The following is a 19,145-nucleotide window of genomic DNA, read 5'->3' as shown; positions in this document are numbered from 1 at the left end:
AAGCATAGCCATAGTATTAATAGCTTGGACCTCTTAGGAAGTGGCGGCGAGTTGTGGTGACACAACAAGGGCGCGGCAGTGCTCCTCTTCGTATCTGCAGTTTGGCAGGAATCCATTTATCGTTAGGATTTTTTTATAATTTACCCTAACTGTGTTCACCCAAGTGGTATAGTAACAGGGACACAAGCTGTCAAGGGTCTTGGTATAGGGGTATATTGAAGTACCATATACAAAGCATTACATATTTGTAAATTAAAGAAAGTATTTACTAGTATTTTGCTCAATCATCGATATAAATACACTTAACTTCATCGTAAATCAAACTTTTCTAACTTGGCCATCAATATCTAACACTTTATACAGTGACAAAACAAGATTGATAAATTCATTATGAAAGCTATGTTTTTTTAGAAAATATTACTATTTTCATTTTTAAATTATAGACACTGCTAATGAAAGTCAAAAAGTCTAACTTAGGATAAACCTAAATGAACCTATATATTCGTGTAGCAAGTAAATGTTACTTGTATCACTTGAAGCCACTGGGCGCTTCATTTCCAAATAGATACTTAGAACATGAGAACTATGACATCCATGGCTCATTGTAACTAAAACTCACAAGTTCAAATTTTCCAGATGAATAAATTTCTATTTCAAATATTAAGTTAAGGTTGTGGCCTCTGTGTAGTGATGCATATTAGGTGCACGCAGTATGTTCATGTGTAAGAAGTAGACGATAAAGTGGACGTGGACTATAAATTAAATTTAGTTATAAAAAAAACCCTGAGCTTTGTTTCATTTCACCTTGAACTTAATTTCAGGGCAAAGGTTACCATCTGTATTGAGCCATGACACCCTCGTGACCTTCTACTACCAGTTCACGATATTTTACCAGCCGTGTGGGCTGTTCATCTTGCATTTTACTCTTTTATGCCCTCCCTCTATTCAGGCATGTCATGACTTTTAGGAATTTTAGAATATCTTATGCATGGAGAGAAAAGACACATGCACCGCTAAATCAAGCACATTCTGCTAGTGCCCCCACAAAGAGTGCTTTTTTATGATTTTCTATTAGTCAAGAGAAATGACCAGAATGCCCCTAATTAAAATAGTTAACCAGCCAAATCCTAAGGAACCAAACCTTGAAAGAAAAATGGTCACACAATTAAATGTGCATGCACTTTGGAAAGAGAAAAATGCATTTGGAAAGGAAACAAATCCATCAATTAATTGTGCATGCACCTTGCTAAAAGAAAAAAACTAGGCAATTAAATTTGCATGCAATTAAATCTAGCTACTCCAAAAGCCACAAATGCATTCTTTGTGGGACAAATGTTTAATGCTAGAAATGCACTCATTGTGGGATCGAGGGAGTAGATCAAAGTGATGGAATGAATCCTGCCTATTCTAATAAATGCTGAAACCTTTGTAATCTAATCTGCTGGATTTGCTGGAAGTCCTTACATTTATGAAAAGATTTTGAAATCTAGAAGTCGATACCTTTGTGGAGAGAGTGAATATATTAATATTGATCAATCTTTTTAGATTCGATTGCATGTATATGTAAGCGTTATTTATTCGAGACCAAGTGCCTGTTTAGATCTCTAAACTCATTTTGGTTTCCAACAAAAAGAAAATATGAGCAATACAGAATATAATCCTAATTATTAAATGCCATCTTTAAAGAGATTTAGTTGTAGAAAAAATAATTTTAAATAACTTTATTAAAAGAATAACAATTTTTAGGATATAAAATTAATATTATGATGTCGATTATGATATAAATTTTCATGGCGTTCATCTTTGATGTGGTAAATGTTCATATTCTTAGAAGATTTAATTGGAGCAAGTCCATAAATTTTAAGATCTAATAACCTCGTCTCTTAGATGTTCATGAAGGTAGGGTGTTTTAAGAAAAATCAAAACTTTGGACGATAATTATACGGTGGTAGCAGAGCCGTTAAGCTACAACTTAATACGTAGAATATGAAGGCAGCTTCCGTATCGCAAAAAAAGGTTTATTTCAAGTTTACATGACTATTTAATGTAAATTTTTTGCAAAAAAACTCCACAGTTAAATTTTGTGAAAGGAGTCCTGCAATGTTTTTCCTCTTCTTTTTTTAAGGGGATGTTACAATATTTCCATACCGTTGTACTCTCTCCATCCCGCAAAAAGTGTCTTTCTAGTTCTGTCCTAAGTCAAACTATCTTATGTTTGACCAAGTTTATATAAAAATTTGTTAATACTTTTAATGTCTAACAAGTTTCATTAGATTCGTTATGAAATATATTTTCCTAGCATACCTATTTAGTGTTATAAATATCGATACTTTTCATTGTAAACTTGATCAAATGTAATACAGTTTGACTTAGGACAAACCTAAAAAAACACTCTTTCTTTGCTGGACGGAAGGATCACCTAACAGCTACACATACATACATTTCGTATACACAAACTCCTCGATTTACAGCTACACCTGTAACATATCCGTTGTATTTACGCGTGGACGAAGGGCGTGCCGGTGAGGTACTCAGTGGCCGTGAATGCGACGAGCCCCAGCATCGTGAGAGCCCGTTCCAGAGCTTGGCGTCGGCGGTCATGAAGCCGCCGCTCCTGCCCTTGACGCTCTCCCCCTGGAGCAGCGGCGCCAGCGACGCCACGGACAGCACGACGGCGGTGTACGTGAACCACGTGAGGCCGCCGCTGTTCCCGGCCTGCGTGAGGAGGCCGTCGCCGCGGGCCGCCTCGACGGGGAGCACGGATACGAACCCCACCATGGCCAGTCGCTCGTTGATCCGCTCCGGCGCCGGCCCGCTGAACGCCAGCGCGGCCCAGAGCCCCGGGCTCCTCGCCGCCGGCTTGGGCGTGGCGGCCGTGCTGCTTGTCTCCGCGTCCTCGGTCTGGGCGGCCTCGACGACGAGCGGCGCGCGCCGGCGCGGAGCGAGGCAGGCCGCCGGAAGCCGGGCGGGGAAGCGGCTAGCGCGCGCAGGTGGTGGTGGAGGCGAGGGAGCTCGCGGCGGAGGCCATCACCGTGGTCGCCATTGGAAAGGATGCACGGGTTGATTGCTTTAGGGGGTGCTTCGAACACCGTGCTAAACTTTAGCACCTGTCACATCGAATGTTTGGATACTAATTAGGAATATTAAACATAGTCTAATTATAAAACTAATTGCACAGATAGAGTCTAATTCGCGAGACGAATTTATTACGTCTAATTAATCCATGATTTGACAATGTAGTGCTACAGTAACCATTTGCTAATGATGGATTAATTAGCTTTAATAGATTCGTCTTGCGAATTAGACTCTACTTGTGCAATTAGTTTTGTAATTAGCTCATATTTAGTCTTTCTAATTAGCATCCGACGTGATCCTGCTAAAGTTTAGCACATCGTATCCAAACATCGTATCTAGCACCCCTTAGTAGCTGTGAGACCGTGGCTTCCTGACCTGCTTCTGTTGCTGTTGTGCTGTGATATGGCTGGTTGGGAGAGTGTTGGCGGCTTTATAGGGCAGGGTAGGCACCCCGACGAGGTTGGCGGCGGCGGCGGGGAAGTGGGCCACGTCGGCGGCCGATTCAGGGCCGCAGATTAGAGCTGATTGAGCCAGAGGCACCAGCAGCCCAGCAGGCGACGTTCGTTACGTGGACGCTGCCTGCAGGTGCATTCAAAGGGGCCTTGGGTGATTGTCGACGTGGACGGGCAGGCCGCCATGCACGCAGCTGCAGAGTTGCAGAGAGGCTGAGGGAAAGTTCCAGAACCACACGGGTACATCTATACACAGTCATGAACTCATGATCAATTCGTGTACAAGGCGACATGGAAATGGCCGGAGACGATCGATTTGTGGCTGGTAATAATTTGGCGTGTCAAATTTAACTACGCGAGGAATTTTGGCTCTCTGATCAACCGCTGAGCTCATGCTCTCGGGCACTCTCACCTTGTACACGAATGATCATGACTTAAGGGAAAATTTGAAGGAATCCATTGACAAATTTTACATCTTGTGCAAAATTCTTCCATTAAACCGTCATGTAAATTGAAAAAAAAATGTAAACGTGAAGTGAACTCTATTAGTAATACTAAAGCTGTCAAATGGCCTGATGCTAAGTATTCATTGAGTTGTCAAATTTGATACTTTTTTTTTCTTTTTGAAACACCCTGCCTCTATATGAGCACCCACAAGCTATTGATAATGATTAATACCTTCGTTAGTTAGTCCAGTCCACCTATTTAGTCGTGCAACCTTTCCCTTTTCATTTGCGTAAATCACATCATGCAAGGTAATTAAGATTGGAAAATTAGTTTTGACCACTTGATTAGACATGCAAGTTAATTAATTAAGTATGCCTCACTTGTTGTCAAAATTTACGTGTTGTGCAAAATCATATCCTTTCATTAAATATTCATGTAAATTGGAATGGACTGAGTTAAAAAAAAATTTAAAATGAACTTTACTCGTGAAGCTGTCAAATGGCCTGATGTTAGGTAATCGTGCAATGTTACCATCGTCAAGCAAAGTTTGATTTTTTTTTCTTTTTAAACACCTCATCCCTCTATGATTACCCACAAGTATTGGACTGGTACATACTGAAATCGATGAAATCGCAATGTTCAGTGTTCATCTCTGTACATTAAGTGTTTGATGAACCATCATTTAGCTGGATATCATGTAAAATTATCAGTTAATCAAGCTAAATGGATGTTTAAATAGACACAGCTGGCAACCGGCAGCGTACGTTTAAATATGCTAAACGGCCGGTAGGGCCGAATTATAGTCACAACAGGAATCATCGGTTAAAGGGCACAACACCTATATCACTTAAAGAATAATTATGAGCACATCTTCAGTCAGAGACTTTAACGAGTGAATTAGCATGAACTTCAATTGCTAGGTGGTATTGATTTTGTAAATTGTGAGATTACAAATTTGAAACGAAAAGTGACACATTTAGATTTTCGTTTAAAGCTTCCTACTAGCTTAAAATGGCCTCTAAGACCTAAAATTCTAGTTAGGATATTTACAGTTAAGTCACATTAGAGTTGCAATGATCGTTTGCTGTAATTTCTATGCAACTAAAATTCGGGTGACCCTAAAAATAGCTGAAATTTACAACACCTTTTAATCTGGATGCTAAACAACTAAAATATACCTGGATTTTTTTTCTTTCTAAAAGGAAGTTGCATGGGTGGCACAAAATTCAGGTGTAGCTAATAGAAACCAATATCCAGCTTGGTGTAGACATAAATTGTTACAGATGAGGTAAGTGATGCTAGTGACTTAGTAAGAGTTGGCCCTAGACTCCCACGTTGCATCCAAAAATCGTCTTACCATGGCTACTCTACTTGCACTTGAATTTGTAATGGTAGCCAATCGTTCAAACATGGATCGAAATAAGATGGTTCAGAAACATAGACTCAAACACAGCAAAAACTTAATCTGATGATTCAGAAATTGGTATCAACTCAGACACAAACAAACCAGTTTACAAATTACGGTGGCATGCATAAACAGGTTCAGCAGAATTTAAAACATATCCCAGCAAACACATGATTACTTCAGAGACAGGGTCACTCTACAATCATACTGTTGAGAGCTGGCATTTATTTCAGAGAGGGAACTCAGTCTCTTCCTCTCCCTCACTAACCTTGTCAGTTACTTCTCCTAGTACCAAGTTGCTGCGCTTTAAGAATTACTCGCGGACATTGTTCTTGTTCTTGGGCTGTGGGAACGGGAAATCATGCAGCTGCATGACATCATGCGGAATGTCAATGCCAGCAAGGTTGTCCAAGCCATTCTCCCTGCCACCTTCTTCCCCGGCGACAAGCGAGGTCCCTGCACCACCATCTGGAATGGCGTCTAGATCAGCGTCGTTGAACTCTAGCATGGGACCGTGCAGGTCACCAAGAAGAGCGTGAAGAGGGAATGAAGTGTCGTCATCCTCGTATTGATCAGAAGGAAGCATCGCCACCGTGAGGCCAGCATCGTCGTCCCCTTCCATCGCCGCGCCAGTGTCCTGAACTTGAGACCCCATGAGCGATCCGTTGATGCCGTTGTCCAGTACTAGCTGATGAGGAGCCATGAACGCTGTATCGTTGCCGCTGCTGCCAAATGCTCCACCTGCCAATGCTGTTAACTCATTCAGATTCGAAGCCATGCCAGGAGCCTGATCATCAGGCGCGACGAGTGACGATCCAGCGCTGCAGTCGTCGTTGAAGTCGTCGCTGAACAGCAAATCCAACATTTTTGCCTTGCCTGATGCATCATCCCTGATGTGCTGCGGCAGCATGGGTGGATGTGGATCGGCCATGATGGCATACGACAGATCCATGGCCATCAGACCTGCAAGCTCGTCATCTCCATCTTGTTCTGCGATGATGTTCGGAGGCTGGAGAAATGATAAGCTGACGTCGTTGCCGTATGCTCCTGCCTCTGTAGCAGCTGCACTTGAAGATCCACCGGCTGTGTCGCCTCCGGCCATGCCGCCGGCAAAAAGATCACCTACCGCTGCCGGTGCAGCCATGTCTTGCTGCGGCGAGCCCAGGTACGGGAACGACCCGAACATCAGCTGTGGTAGGACGTCCTGCTGCTGCTGGTCGCCATTGTCACCATCTCGCGCTGCGCCGGGATCTTGAGGCGCCATGAACGTTGCAGTGTTGCTGCTGCCACCATTTGGCGCTTCACTGAGACCCTGATGAGGCGCCGTCAATGATACAACGTTGTTGCTGCCTAATGCACCTCCTGCCATTGTTGTTAGCTCATTCAGATTTGAAACCATGCCAAGAACCTGATGATCCTCTGGCACGACGAATGACGATCCAGCGCTGTAGTTGTTGAAGCTGTCGCTCAACATCAACTCTAGCATTGCCACATCATCTAAGGCATTGTTGACGACGTGCTGGGGCGCCATGGGTGGAGCCATGCTGGCATACATGTCAGGCTCTTTGGCGCCATCTTGTTCTACACCAAGGTTTGGAGGCTGAAGAAATGGCAAATTGACTTCGTTGCCGTACGCTACTGCCTCTGCAGCAGCTGCAGCTGGAGCTCCGCCAGTCATGCCACCTCCAGCCATGCCGCCGGTGAAACGATCACCTGCCGCTGCCGGCGGTGCGAGCATGTCTTGCTGCGCCACAGGCGGCGGCGGCGGTGTCGGGCCCTGGTATAGGAATGGCCCGAACATCAGCAGGGGATGGACATCCTCCTCCTGCTGCTTGTTGCTAATGCCTTGGGAAAACTGCGGCGGCTCATATGCGGCGGCGGCCATGGTTGGTGCCGCCGCCGACGATGGCGCGATGTTGCCAAAGATGACATTGTTGTGCGCCGAAGGATGCTGCTGCTGGCGCGCCACCGGATGCAATGCTGGTGCTGCTGCTGAGTACAGAGTACGTGATGCTGCTGCTGGCGCGCCACTGGTGGTGGTGATGGTGTTGCCGAAGGCGGCGGCATTGCTGCTTGGCCCGGCAGCGTTCGAGAAGAACATGGGGTTGTAGGATGGCACGGTAGCATTGGTGAAGAACTTGGGGTTGTTGGGAGGCGCGGCGAGCATCCGGAGGACGGACTGCATGAACAGATCATCAGAGGGCTTCCGCTGGTGCTGGACATGCTGCTGTTGACCATTCGTCATGGTTGTGTTGGGTTGGGGAAGGTTGTACGCTTCACCGCCGCCATTCTTCTGGGCTTTGTTGGCTCGGCCGTCGTTTTGCTGTGCAGGATACAAAACAAATGTAATAATTACTTTGATAATATCAAATCAATTGATAACAATGAGCACTAAGGAATTCCTGGAAACGAGATGAAACAGTACAATAACAAGTAACTATATAGTTTAGACTTTAGAGTATGAACAATGCAAGAACTATCTGGATAAACGTTTGCAAGAACAAATGCAAGCTCCTGTCGATCTGTTGTGAGAATTGTGACCCTACATCCTCATGTGCACCATCTCCCAAAGAGGGGCAACAAAGCAACAACAACCACCACAGCTAAATATAACAACACCAACAGCAACAACATTTCAATCATGGTTTCTTTTTTCTTTCTCGAGTAGCTTATTGGTATAAGCTCTCACTAGATGAACCAAGGATGCACTGCATTAACTACAATAAGACAAGCTAGAGATAGTATTACGTCACGTCTATGTAAACATCACAACTGATGCAAAATATAATTTCATATTTTGAGCTTACTTCACAAGAAAAATTTTATACATATACCGATTATGACTTACTTTTACTCTAACAAAAAGCTGTCAATTATATTAAAAATAAATGCTTACTTCAGACTGGCCAATACGACATCCTAAAAAAGGGGCACAAGGCACTTCTATTCACTTAGCTCCAAACCACTGCTAGTCTTAGCACAAGCCTAAAATACTAGATGAACCAAGTAGACTTCGTCAAAGGCTACCCGACCTAATAAACTCGATCCGACCTGCTCAAAAATACCTCGATTCGAAATCCAACCGCAAAGTACTTGGGGGCTCCTATGCAACTTCCGTGTGTTAGAAACATCAGGAAACAAACAGCCCCCACGGCCCAATCTGCAACAAGCAGCGCATACCCCCCCAACGGCCCAATCAGGCAGCACAGCAGCGTGACAGAGAAGAATAGGACGGACAGTTGTCACGCTGGTGGTCGGTTTTTTATTTTTATAGCCCGTATCAATGATTCAATAATTTTTGTAAAATCTATTTGACCTAGTATGTTTAACATTTTAAGCTATCAGATTCAACATATATACAAACTTAGTTCAACAATTTCAATGAACTAATTCAACATTTTATATGCAAATGTTGAAATAGTATATCCAAATTGTTGAATACATATAGTCAAAATGTTGAAACAATACATTCTGAATGTTTATTTTTTAAAAAAATATTTGAAACATCAAAATATATTCATATTGGATCTTATTTTTTTTGCATAAATTCTAATTAAGACCATGGTTTAAACGGATTCCAAAAAGATGCATAGTTTGGAAGAAAAATGAGTTCAAAGGTCACACCTAAAAGGAATCTCGCCAATTCACTCATCCGATCAACCTCCCATGTGCAGACAGCTGTCCAATTGCACTTTTGCTTGCTCTCCACCGGTTTCAATCATGTCCGTTCATCCCACTTCGCACAAATCTCAAACAGTGGAAGTTGTAGAGATAAAAAATTTGCGGAAGCTATAGCGCAAAGTACCGTACCGCAAAATACCTCGATTAGGCCGGCTGAGGCCAAGACCTTTAGCCCATATATATAGTGTTTACTGGGCCGAGATCAGGCCCATAGTTCCGACCCGAAACCCAAGAAAACCGCAAAGTACTTACCAATCATCGGGTAGGGCCAGCGGGCCAGATTTGGGCTGGCAAAAAAATGGGTCCAGCCTGGCCCGGCCCAGTCTACGAGCAAGTCAACAACCGTACTAGCAATACGACAAGTATCGCGTCATTGTGCACGTCAACAGTTTCCCAAACCACATGCATATTCGGTAGCAGTAAGCAGTAACGTAGTATGACAAGTTACTGCGCCTGTTGCTACACGTACTCTACGCGGAGGCCAAGATGAAACAAGTTACTGCTGCTACATTCCAGAGATTTTGCAGTAACTGTCTCAAAATCATACTCATTCCAAAATAAAATGTACCACTGTAAAAATAGTCAAACGATAAAGAATCAGGAAGAAAAATTGGCACCTGCTGCTGGCTACCCACGTTCTCCTTTTCCTTCCCCTTGGCCGATGGGTGACCTCCTGCTCGATTGACAAATGGAAGAAATTAAGTCAAATAAACATTGTAATTAACTGCATGATAAAGCTAAAACAATCTTGTCAGGAGATGGGATCTACCTGCGGCGGCCGCTGTGCCGGAGGAGCCGCCGTGTTTGCTGCTGCTGCTGCTGCCCTTCCTCTTCCGGCCTCTTCCCTTCATCACAACCTTGAAGTGGACGCGGTCTTCGTCCTTCCCTCCGACGCCCAAGCCTGCCACGCCGCCCCTGCTCGCCTTGGTCTCCAGGTCGCACTTGCGAAACGCGATGACCGTCCACAGGCGGGTGCGCACCTCGTCGATGTCCAGCGGCTTCTTGATGATGTAGCTCCCGGCCGCCTGCAGCGTGCGAAGTAGCTCATCCGCCTCGTCGCCGGTGGCCTCGTAATCCTCCTCGAGGACTGCCGCCATAGCATCAAGATGCACGATTAGTTATCTGTATCCTGCTCGAGATGCAATTCATATATGATAGCTTATCACGTACAGTAGATGACGGGGATGAGCAGGTCGGTCTCGACGATGGCACGGAAGTCGAAGCCGCAGGCGGCGGCATTCGCGGCGTGAACGAGGATGACGTCGAAGCCTTCGAGGTCGCCACTTGTGAAGGACTTGAGGGCATAGGCGACGCTGCTGCATCTCACCACTGCAAGCGCGAGAAGAGCCAAAGAGGTGGTGTTCGAGAACACCCACGAGTTAGGGCAAAGTTTTTTCATCACAAAATAACGGCGAGATATTGAGAAATTCATCCAGACGTGACCCAACTTTCCATGAACAAATACTTACATTAAAAAATTAAAAACTTTCAAAACGAATGCTCACAAAAACACATGTTTACATAGATGATTCATATAACAAAACTAATGAAATAGTAAATTCAAAATGCATGTACCGTCGAAATTCAGGATAGAAAGCAGCGTGGTAGCCGATTTCAGAAACTTGGTGTCGTCGTCAATCATCAAGGCCCGGATGCCATTGGGGAACATGGCAACCATATCGACATCCATTGCGACGACTCAGGAATATCTCTGGTCGACGAGTGGTAGATGACTGATAAGAGGAAGGGGACTGAGGGGCTGTATTTATAGGCTAGGGATCCTAGGATGCACGGCTTGGCTAGCCGGCGAGACCGCATGACCTGCTCTCTCTCTAATGAACAATTGAATAAGTAACATCATTCTATCTTTAGTCATATCTTATTCATTGACTTTAATCATCTGCCACCTACCTATTTTGACCGATCTTGGTTCCCGTGCAGCCCAAAGGGTGATATTTGACCCATTCTTCTTACTAGTGTCGTAAGCATAGCCATAGTATTAATAGCTGGCGCGGCCGAGGGAGTGGCCCAGTGTCGCGGCACATCCAAAGACGCGATGACGATTTTGATATCCGTGATTCGGTTGCCCATTTATAGTTATAGTAGTTGGGCTAGTCTCTTCCTAGGATTCCAATCATAAGGAATTCCCTCACTTTGCTAATGTTTTAAAATTTACCCTGATTATTTCACCCAAGTGGTACTATCATGGAGATATAGGTACATAATGGTACCAGAGACAAAACATTAAATATTTGTAACACTAGTGCAGTAGTGCTTCCCCAGTTACAGATATAAATATACTTGGTTTTGTTCTAGTAATTTTTTTTAACTTTGACCATCAATATTTAAAACTTTATAGATTAACAGAACAATGTTGGTATTAAAGATTTATTATGAAAGCTACGACTTTTTTTAAAAAAAATACAACTATTATTTCATTTAAGTTATACATACCGCCAGTCAAAGTAAAAAATTCTAACTTAGTACTAACCTAAATGAAGTTTTATTTGTGATCAAAGCAAGTAAATGCTACTCCTATCACTTGAAGCCATTCGTCGCTTCATTCCCAAATACTAGAGACTTAGGACATACAAACTACGACAACACCCAAGGCTCGATGTAAATAGAACTATCACAAGAAGAGCATGCATTAGCTAGTACGCACATCATCTTCTAGATGAAAGAGCGAGTATCTATTTTAAATATTAAGTTAAGGCCGTGGCTTTTGCACAGTCACCCAGATTAGATGCACGCAGTATATATCTTTGATTAATAAAAAGTAAACGATAAAACGGGCGTGGGCTATACATCAAAATTTAGTCGCATATGCTTCATATAGCAAACCTTTGTGCTTTAATTTGTTTTATTTTCACATGGAATATAATTTTACGGCAAAGGTTAGCATCCCTGTTGAGGCATGACACCTATATGACTCTTACCATCCTTGATTTATAGTTTTTCTTGCATTTCGCTCTTTTTATATCCTTCCTCCGTCAACACATGTGAATACCTTTGCGACTTTTAGGACAACTTAAGAAGAGAGGGAAAAGATGCATGCACCGCTCAGTAAAGCACATAGTAGATCACAATGAGTCAATGATGCAATGGAATCCTGGCTATTGGGATAAATGATTCAATATATAAGCAACAACCTTAAAGCCTTCCTATTCAGGTATGTAATAAATAATGACAACATTAAATCATGCCTATTCTGCTGGACTATGCCGGAAGTCCTTAGGCTAGTCCCAGTGCAAGGTTTCATCGCACTGTTTCCAAGGATGCCACATCATCCCTTGAGGTGTATTCTCATGAATGAAACAAAGAGTCCCAGTGCATAGTTTCATTTCACGATTTCATAGGATGACCATGACATTTAATTGTGAGGCATGTGATTGGATATGGTTGGATGAAATGAAACTCTATAGCCCCCAATGCAAGTTTCATAGTCTTGAAAATAGTGTATACACAGTTTCATCCTGATGAAACTTCTTTCCTCTCTCACTTCATAACTATCATGCCATGTCATCACATATGCTGATGTGTCACTGTATTTAATGTGTATGAAACCTCTACGAAACCTCCACTGGGATTAGCCTTACATTTATTCAAACAGATTTGAAATCTAGATGTACTTACATTTGGGGACAGAGGGAGTTCATTAATATTGGTCAATGTTTTCAGATTTGATATCGCACGTACACATGTAAGCATCATTTATTTGAGACTACGTGGTTGTTTGGATATGTAAAATATAAAATCAATTAGTAAAAAACTAGTTTAATCAGGTTTTAGAAACCTAGTTTTAGATTGGTTAGTTAGCATAAGTTTTACAAAAAAAAAAACTCTGTTTGGATTGAGTTGGCGGTGACATACATTTGAGTAAAACCATACTTGGTTTGGCAAAGTTGAAACATGTGTTATCATTGGTCATAGAGTTCACTCCCTCTCTGCAACTAAACATAGCTTAGGTTCCTTGTGGTGGAATCTGCCCACCCGATTTGAGTCCTTGACTCGGTACAAGTGCTCATGCTTCCTAAATTTATCCTAGGAATTAGCGACAGTATACTTTCAATGGTAGACGACGTGTCCATCGATAGTGATGTGACTGTGGCGATTTTGCTAACCTAAAGATCTGTCAGCTCAGTCTCTCAAATGTGCTCACAGGGGTGAGTGTGCGTGCATGTTCGCGAGCGTCTGCGTCTGTACTATGGTTTGTAGAAAAAAAAGGTTCACTCCATCTATCCCTCTTCTCCATTTCCCTCCCTGTCGGTCCAAATCAAGCAATAAGGCAGTCCCAACCTCCGTCGCCGCTTATGTGATGCTTCAAGGCTAAGACATGTACCGTCATTTGTTCAGCTATCTATATGTCAACATAGTCTATCTAATTTCTAACATCAAAATTCCTATCTAAAACCTTGCAAGATTGCTGCTACACTAGAATTTGTACTTGCATATCCTAATAAGAATGCATTATCATACAATTACTGATGAAAATATGATTTCATTGATTTGGTTTCTAATGTACATCTCTTAACAAATTATCCTGATTTTACACTTATTACTTTATTAGTAATTTATAGGGCTATTGTGAAGATGAGAAACCAATGGACTGGAGATTTACTCTCTTTGTGGTGAGCGATTAACAACACGAGTGCTTTGATGTATCTGTTGGATTGTTATGTGTAGGTGTTGAATGCATGCAGTGGTGATCGATGACAAGAGGTTAAGGTCAAGTGAGTGTTTATACTGAGGGACTGTGCACGACGAGGGATGACCAAGGGATTGGGACCAAGGACTCGATGATTCTGTGCGAGGCCATGGTGGTCTACATCATGCATCTTCATACATGTACATGGTAATGGAAATGGCGACGACCAAGTCAAGGAAGAAGAATAAGGTGGCAAGATTGAGTAGGCAGCTTGTGCGCGTGAGCGTGAAAAAGTTGAAGGCGTCAAGACTTGGTGGGAGGTTGAACACGTATCTACATTGTGGATGATGCATGCGTAACGGTTACGTGAAAATAGATGGTTTGATGGTTTGGGCCTCAAAACCATCGGCACAACGGGTTTTACGGTTTAGATAACAAAACCAGCAGGGACACATCCATTGAGTTGGAAGTCCCAGTTGGAGGACGTGTGGCACCATCGCAAAGCTTCCGTCAAGGTGAAGCAAAGTTTTGGTGATGGTGACGAGTCCGTGCGATGCATCTGGATTGAGTTGACCAAAATGCCCCTACTCGTGTAGTTATCCTAGTTTTAGACTTAGGTGTAGTTTCATTTATCGCCATGAACCTACAGAAATGGATTGGATGGCTGGTTGGAGAGCTAGTTCTCTTTCCACTTCCAAACCCTAGTTCATTTGGTAGTTGTTCTCCCAAGTAAGAGAGAGAGGAGATGAGAGGGTGAGCATGTCTATTTCCTTGTTCTTCCACTTCTAGAGGGATGATGGATCTTGTAGAAGTTTGTACAGGTGAATTCCTTGTGATGCTAGTGAAGTTTGTTTGGACCTCGTACTCCAAATTCATATCCTTCTAGTTTCTTGCTTCTTTGTATGTTTGCTATTTTTGGAGCTATTTCTTCTAGAATTTTGTTCTTGCGATTCAAGGCATTTTGGTGTAATTGTCCTAGGCAAAACAAAGATAGTACATGTGCAACAACATCAAGGGTGATCCCTTACAATATTTGGCACGAGCTAATAGGATTTTGGAGTTCATCGAAAATCCCAAATTTCTAGGGTTTTATTGATCAAATCCATGAAATTAATTGTGAAATCCTGATCTTCTCGTATATATACTTTGGACAAAATTTTACTATGTGTATATGGAGCTACGGAGGAACTTTTGTTGGATTTGGATCTCGTTTGATTGGATTTCATGTTTTGGAACTTGAGGTTGTTATTGAGTTCATCACTCGTTTTCTTGCCTCTTTTAAAAAATTATGAATCTATTGGTGAATTATAGATCTTTTTGAGGAGATGTTTAGTGGAGAGATTCACCATGTTGCTGAGAGCCTACAGCTCAAATTACAAGATTTTTGGAGGTCATTTTGCTAGATTTCAAAATTTGGATCTTGAGACCAAGATTGCGACTCGTTGTTCGAGTGTACATTTCTCCCTTATACCCCCAGACAATCCGCCATTCATTCTGTTGACACCTTCATTATATTTCTGGTCTTTTTGAGGTTTGTGAGGTGGACAGTCCGCAAGTCATTTTGTTGATGGGTTTTGATTTTGTTGGTTTTAACTTTTGTGAAGTGGACAATATGCACTTCAAGGCTGGACAGTCTGCCATTCATTTCAAGTTTCCATTCTGGTTCAAGTGAGTTTACACACTTGTGTCCGGACAGTTCTCCATAGAGGTCTGGACAGTCTGCCACCAAGATAACGTGCACATCGCCTTCGGATAATCCGCAAGTCACTAGGGGGCCCATTTGGATACTGCAAGATTTTGAGAATCTGGAAGCTAGAAGCTGACCTGCTTCCAATCAGGTCGGATTCTGGAGAAGATTTCGGAATCCAGATTCTAGGATTCTCAAAATTCCAGAATCTTCTTGTCAATGAAGCGGTGCTAATAACCATTTAGGCAACGAGGATGTCGATATGAATGCGTTTCGAGATTTTATAGTAAATGCTTTGTTTGCTAACGAAGAATAGAGTCATTGTGAGAGGGTGTTTGTATTGACAAATATTCATATTCAGTCGTGTCGCATGAGTATTTGGCCTGAAAATGAAAGTATGCATGAAGTTGTATGCCGTTGCATATTCATGAAGTGTGGATTGTTTTTTTTTTTGTCTTGTTCAGTGATGTTGAGCAGAGTAATGTTGAGCAGTGCTTGTTCCGGAAACAACTGGTAGCAAGGGCATAATAGGCATGTATCAACAATCAACCATAAAATCTGACTCTGGAATCTGGGATCCAAACAGGTCCATCCAGATTTTGGAAATCCAATCGAAATCCAGATTTTGAAAATCTATGTAGAAAGTGCTGGTTGGTCCATTTTGTTGCGATCTTTGCTTGAGTTTGCTTCTACTCTTTGTGCATTTGCTTCCTAGCCTGATTCATCGTATCTACATGGTCTTGATAATCTTACCAAAAGAAAAGGTTATAGGAGTTGCTTTGTTGTGTAGGCCGAGTTTCTTTGAAGAAATTTTGATCTGCTCCCATTAATCCCCCTGGAAAGGGTTACGTGGGTTGCTTGGCTCCCACAAGGTAGATTCATGAGAGACCCAAAATTCCTTGCGTAATTAAAATTTGAAACCCCAAATTACCAGCCACAAATCGATCGTCTCCTCTCATTTCCATGTCGCCTTGTACACAAATTTGATCATGACTGTGTATCGATGTACCCGTGTGGTTCTGGAACTTTCCCTCAACCACTCTCCAAGTACTCTGCATCTTCGTGCATGGCTGCCTGGCCGTCCACGTAACGAACGTCACCTGTTGGCTGCTGCTTCCCCTGGCTCAATCATCTCAAATCTACGGCCGTGAATCGCCCGCCGACGTGGCCCACTTCACCGCCGCCGCCGCCAACCTCATCGGGCTGCCTCCCCTGCCCTATAAAGCCGCCACCACTCTCCCAACCAACCATATCACAGCACAACAGCAACGAAGCCAGTCACAGTCTCACAGCTACTACAACAAACAAAGCGATCAATCCTTGCTCACTAGCCCGTGCATCATTTCCCATGGCAACCACGGTGATGGCCTCCGCCACGAGTTCCCTCGCCTTCGCCGCCGCCGGCGGCTTCCCTGCCCGGCTCCCGGCGGCCAGCTTAGCGCCGCGCCGGCGCGTGCCGCTCATCGTCAGGGCCGCCAAGAAAGAGGATGCCGACACAAGCAGCGCAGCGGCCACGCCCAAGCCGGCGGCGAGGAGCCCGGGGCTCTGGGACGCGCTGGCGTTCAGCGGGCCGGCGCCGGAGCGGATCAATGGGCGGCTGGCGATGGTGGGCTTCGTGTCGGCGCTCGCCGTCGAGGCGGCCCGCGGGGACGGCCTCCTCGCGCAGGCCGGCAACAGCGCCGGCCTCACGTGGTTCGCCTACACCGCCATCGTGCTGTCCGCAGCGTCGCTGGCGCCGCTGCTCCAGGGGGAGAGCGTCGAGGGCAGGAGCGGCGGCTTCATGACCGCCGACGCCGAGCTCTGGAACGGGCGCCTCGCCATGCTCGGGCTCGTCGCGCTCGCGGCCACCGAGTACCTCACCGGCACGCCCTTCGTCCACGTGTAGTGTAAATACGGCGTATACTATACGGGTGTAGTTGTAGAGGTGCTAGTATATACGAAATGTATGTACGTGTAGCTGTTAAGTACAGTGGTGGAAACATTGTAACATCCCCTGAAAAAGAAAATATATTGCAGGATTCGTTTGACAAAATTTAACTGTTATTTCAAAAGAAAAAACTTCCGTTACACGGTTATATAAATTTGAATGAACTTTCTTCGCCACACTGAGGTTGCCTTCGTATTCTAAGGTGTACTCCCTCCGTTCCAAATTATAGGTTATTTTAGCATTTCTAAGTTTATAATTTTTGCTATGCACCTTCATATATATTATGTCTAGATACATAGCAAAAGCTATGGATCTAAAAATACTAAAACGACCTAAATTTAGGATGGAGGAAGTAGCTTATTAACGGCTCTACCACCACATAATTTTCATGCAAACTTTTAATTTTTCTTAAACACCCTAACTCTACGAGGGCTTAAGAGTGATGTCAATACAAATTATAGTAACGTACACTTTTCGCACAAATTTGCAAATAGTGATGATGTCAATACAGTTTAGTTGGTATCTACACAAGACACACCGTAAACCACGAGTCAGGTGGCTTTTCATGCGAAATATGCTAAGATATGATATATGATAAGAACCTGGGATCACTCTTCGTGCGTAGTTGCCTTACCATATAATTTACAACATGCATCTTTAACGATATAATTTACAACATACATCTTACCTATATAACAGATCATATTCTTTTGACTGCACTTGTTTGAATCTTGTACCAATAGAAAAATTGATAGTATCTCGTGTATTAGTTTTCTCACTGGAACCATTTCTCGTAAGATACGTTTTTCCAACCTTCATTCCCTCGCTCATTTAATAGAGCACCACATCACCTAAAATTAGGTTGTGCCACTGCAATTAAATAGTAAAGAATCATCCTAGTTGGAGGATTGCGATGGTAGTTTAGTTAGAAAAATATATGTATATCTACAGCATTAAATTTGCTTCAATCAATACACTATGAGAATAGTTTATAGAAAATACATCATCTATAGCATTAAATTAGTTTAATCGAATATAGCATATGGAATATCTTTTAGCAATGCATTTATTTAATACTGTAGATGTTATATATTTTTATACACATAGTCAAAAGTTAGATAAGTTTGACTTATGAACAATATGAAAATATATATTATATTGGATGCAATAGTATTAGTATTATATCATAAATGTTAGTTTTTTTTACAATAGACTACTCCCCGTGTCTCATGAAAAGTGCATTCTAATTTTTTTTAGACAAATTAGTGGTGGCATGAAAAGACACCTATACCTTAATTTGATGACCACATGTTGTTAATTTTGACATGCAAATTAAATCTAACCACTTAATCGAGCAGATGTTAGATCTACTCCGTAGAATTGCACTTTTTTTTTATTCTTTTCCAATGTTAGGACTGTACTTTTCGTAGATAACTTGACTTACGATAAACTATATATATATATATATTAAATGGAGAAAGTATTTTTAATTATAGAATAGGGTGAGTAGGGATTTCTCAGAACTGCTAGAAGGAGGTCAAACACATAAACACGAGTTCTTCTGGTCCATGGTGAAACAAGATCCTCGAATCAGAATACACGAAAAACTCATCGGACGGCCGTAACTTGATCAAGTTTTAGAAGTTTGATAACCTCACTCTCAATCCGGTTCTCATTCGTTAAACCATGCAAATTACCTTCATCTCGAGTCCTCGACTGAAGCCAGTGGCGTCGGGGGGGGGGGGGGGGGGGGGGGGGGGGGGGCCTTTTTTTACAAAAAAAAAAAAGGGGTTGGGGGGGGGGGAAATTTTTTGGGGGGAAAA

At 42.9% G+C, this 19,145-nt stretch overlaps 2 protein-coding genes and 1 pseudogene across 2 annotated transcripts; 1 reads left to right on the top strand and 2 right to left on the bottom strand.

Annotated features, from left to right (window-relative positions):
• Positions 1 to 2,497: 2,497 nt before the first annotated feature.
• On the bottom strand, positions 2,498 to 3,043 carry LOC101759793 (annotated as a pseudogene).
• Positions 3,044 to 9,519: 6,476 nt separating this feature from the next.
• On the bottom strand, positions 9,520 to 10,750 carry LOC106804142 (two-component response regulator ORR33). Its single transcript, XM_014804677.1, has 5 exons — positions 10,636 to 10,750; positions 10,231 to 10,389; positions 9,830 to 10,147; positions 9,678 to 9,733; positions 9,520 to 9,630 (listed from the first exon to the last, which is right to left on the bottom strand). The coding sequence occupies exons 1-5, from the start codon at positions 10,748 to 10,750 to the stop codon at positions 9,520 to 9,522; spliced, it is 759 nt and encodes a 252-aa protein (XP_014660163.1).
• A 5,881-nt stretch (positions 10,751 to 16,631) lies between these two features.
• Positions 16,632 to 17,427, top strand: LOC101759389 (low molecular mass early light-inducible protein HV60, chloroplastic). The gene has a single exon (XM_004955577.3). The coding sequence runs from the start codon at positions 16,744 to 16,746 to the stop codon at positions 17,278 to 17,280; it is 537 nt and encodes a 178-aa protein (XP_004955634.1). The 5' UTR covers positions 16,632 to 16,743; the 3' UTR covers positions 17,281 to 17,427.
• The last annotated feature ends 1,718 nt before the right edge of the window (positions 17,428 to 19,145 follow it).

This window comes from Setaria italica, chromosome II (genome assembly GCF_000263155.2).
Source record: "Setaria italica strain Yugu1 chromosome II, Setaria_italica_v2.0, whole genome shotgun sequence".
NCBI classification, from domain to species: domain Eukaryota; kingdom Viridiplantae; phylum Streptophyta; class Magnoliopsida; order Poales; family Poaceae; genus Setaria; species Setaria italica.
Note: the sequence above shows the minus strand (reverse complement) of the source record. Positions and strands in the feature narration are given on the sequence as shown.

Excerpts from the sequence above, each read along its gene's own strand:
- LOC106804142 (XM_014804677.1), bottom strand. The coding sequence starts at position 10,750 with ATGGATGTCGATATGGTTGCCATGTTCCCCAATGGCATCCGGGCCTTG. Across the intron at positions 10,390-10,635 it reads TTCTATCCTGAATTTCGACG|TGGTGAGATGCAGCAGCGTC; the intron begins GTACATGCATTT and ends TCGCGCTTGCAG. Across the intron at positions 9,631-9,677 it reads ACGTGGGTAGCCAGCAGCAG|TGGTACATTTTATTTTGGAA; the intron begins GTGCCAATTTTT and ends CTATTTTTACAG.
- LOC101759389 (XM_004955577.3), top strand. The coding sequence starts at position 16,744 with ATGGCAACCACGGTGATGGCCTCCGCCACGAGTTCCCTCGCCTTCGCC.